Raw genomic sequence first — 2,153 nt, 5'->3', positions numbered from 1 at the left:
CACACACACACACACACACACACACAAACACACGCACGCACGCACATACGCACGCACACACACACACATACACACTAAAAATAAATCATAAACCCCTATCCACTTTCCTATTGGCTTATGCTCAAGTAGAATCCCGCCTTATATATTGCACATTCAGACTGTATGAGTCTGTACTTTCAGCTTAGCCGTCATCTAATACACGCAACATGCCCACTGATAACCAATTTCTCAAATGTCTTTTATTACTGACTATTGTCCCTCTATCCTACGCTACATTCCCGCGTATCGGAGCTTTGAACGTCCAAGATTTTAATCCTTCTAAAATAGACAACAAAGCCATTGTTGGTGTGCTTTTTAAGGTAAATATTACATTTGTTTTGTTTTGTTTTTCCTTTTTCCTATATATGTGTACGCATGTTCGTATCTGTAGTTATCGTTTATGTTTTCTAAACTTACATAGGAGAGTAAAATCGAAAAACATTTTTCTTACTTCGTTTATTTTTAAGGGGATAATTTGTTAAAGATAGTTTACTGCTACATTTATTCAGTTGAAATGTGCTATTAATTTGCCTTTTCACTTTTTGTCGTAACACTCATTCATTCCCGTCACCACCACCACCACCACCACCACTTTCCAAAACGATCTCTTGCGTTTATAATTTTTAATTTCTAGCAGACGATACAAATTATCTTGGTTTCTTTGTTTCTTTGTTTCTTTCGTTCTTTTCGTTTCTTCTCTTTTTCTTTTCTTTTCTTTTCTTTTTTGTTTTGTTCATATCTATCTATGTTTATGTGGTTATATTGAGATACACATTAATATATCAATAATAGTAATGCTATTCTGTAGTAGTCTACTTGTCTATAGATGAGATTGATTTGCGCAGAAATTACCTGTGCAAGCTGCTGCAATATATGTTCTAATGTGCTGCTAAACTCTTATCTAATATTGCACCTGTACACAAGGCTGTTATGTAGTACGTGGGACACGTACACACTAGCGATTCCGAGATACATGTAAGCTATGTAGAAAGAATTCTCGCTATAATACAGCGTCCAAACAAAGACGTTCTGTTTGCATTATAACAATTTCTTTTTCCTGGCTTCATCAGCACTAGGATATTATGAAGTGGAATGTGCACCTACCTCCCCCCCCCCCAGCAAAGTGCAGCTAACAACTGCCGTGGTTATACTCTATGGCTGACAGACTGAAGCATTAAATATTAAAGAGTTAGAATAAGAATTTTGAGCGTCCACTATCTTTCGTTTTATTTACCATGGTGTACGGATAAAATTTCATATTAAACAATATAGATCTCTACGGAAAATCGTATTAAATTATATAACTGTGTAAATAAATTTATATACTCAAGTCATATAAATTTTTAGTATTAATATCTCTAAATCGGTAGAGAATAATATACTATGTGTATTTCATATATGTTCAGATATAAAAATAGAATTTCATATAAAAATATAAAGGTCTGTACAAAATTTGATGTTGCATGATGCAGATCAGTGTGTATCTTTTATCGAATTTCGTTTTCGAATTTGATATCAGAATCTATAGATTTCCGTTGAGTATCGATTTCTTACATAACCACAAGGCTTCGGACCTACAACTATGGGCAAATAAGAACGTGTGTGACGCTTATAACTTTCTAAATAATATCAGTGACATAACTACATGAATGCTAACCACCGAGAATCGATACCGAGTTGAGGCCTTGGATTGCCAAGAGATTACATCTACTTAATACGCACTCTACAGTTCTCTTCAGAATATTGGTTTATTTTCAGAAGCACCAGGCTCTTTAGAATTCTCTTAAGAATATTGATATTCACACATGGAATTTTATGTTATGTGTTATAAGAACAATTATATTCTGTATATAATGCTATATACTTAGTGTTTATAATTACAGCTTACTTACGGTGTTATCTGAATGAGATTTTAAAGAGTAGGGCTATAAATAGACTTTCAAGTAATTTTAGCAATAATATAGTATTTATAGTATGATATTTGTATGATATAGCATTTACTTTTATTATTCCACAGTATTTTTGATTTTTTTTTTTTTTGTTATGCATCAACACAAATCTAAGTGGAAAGGAATGGGACGCGCGCATCTCTCTCTTTCTCTCTCTCTCTCTCT

General features: G+C 33.4%; 1 protein-coding gene across 1 annotated transcript in view; it reads left to right on the top strand.

Annotated features, from left to right (window-relative positions):
• Nucleotides 1-108: 108 nt before the first annotated feature.
• LOC106871016 (deoxyribonuclease gamma) overlaps nucleotides 109-2,153 on the top strand; it is a 93,675-nt gene continuing 91,630 nt past the window's right edge. Inside the window, exon 1 of the mRNA XM_014917271.2 lies at nucleotides 109-359. Within this exon, the coding sequence (XP_014772757.1) occupies nucleotides 207-359 (153 nt within the window). The 5' untranslated portion in view covers nucleotides 109-206. The remainder of the gene's footprint in view (nucleotides 360-2,153) is intronic.

This window comes from Octopus bimaculoides, chromosome 2 (genome assembly GCF_001194135.2).
Source record: "Octopus bimaculoides isolate UCB-OBI-ISO-001 chromosome 2, ASM119413v2, whole genome shotgun sequence".
NCBI lineage: Eukaryota > Metazoa > Mollusca > Cephalopoda > Octopoda > Octopodidae > Octopus > Octopus bimaculoides.
The sequence above is the reverse complement of the archived record's forward strand: the minus strand, read 5'-3'. Positions and strand labels throughout refer to the sequence as shown.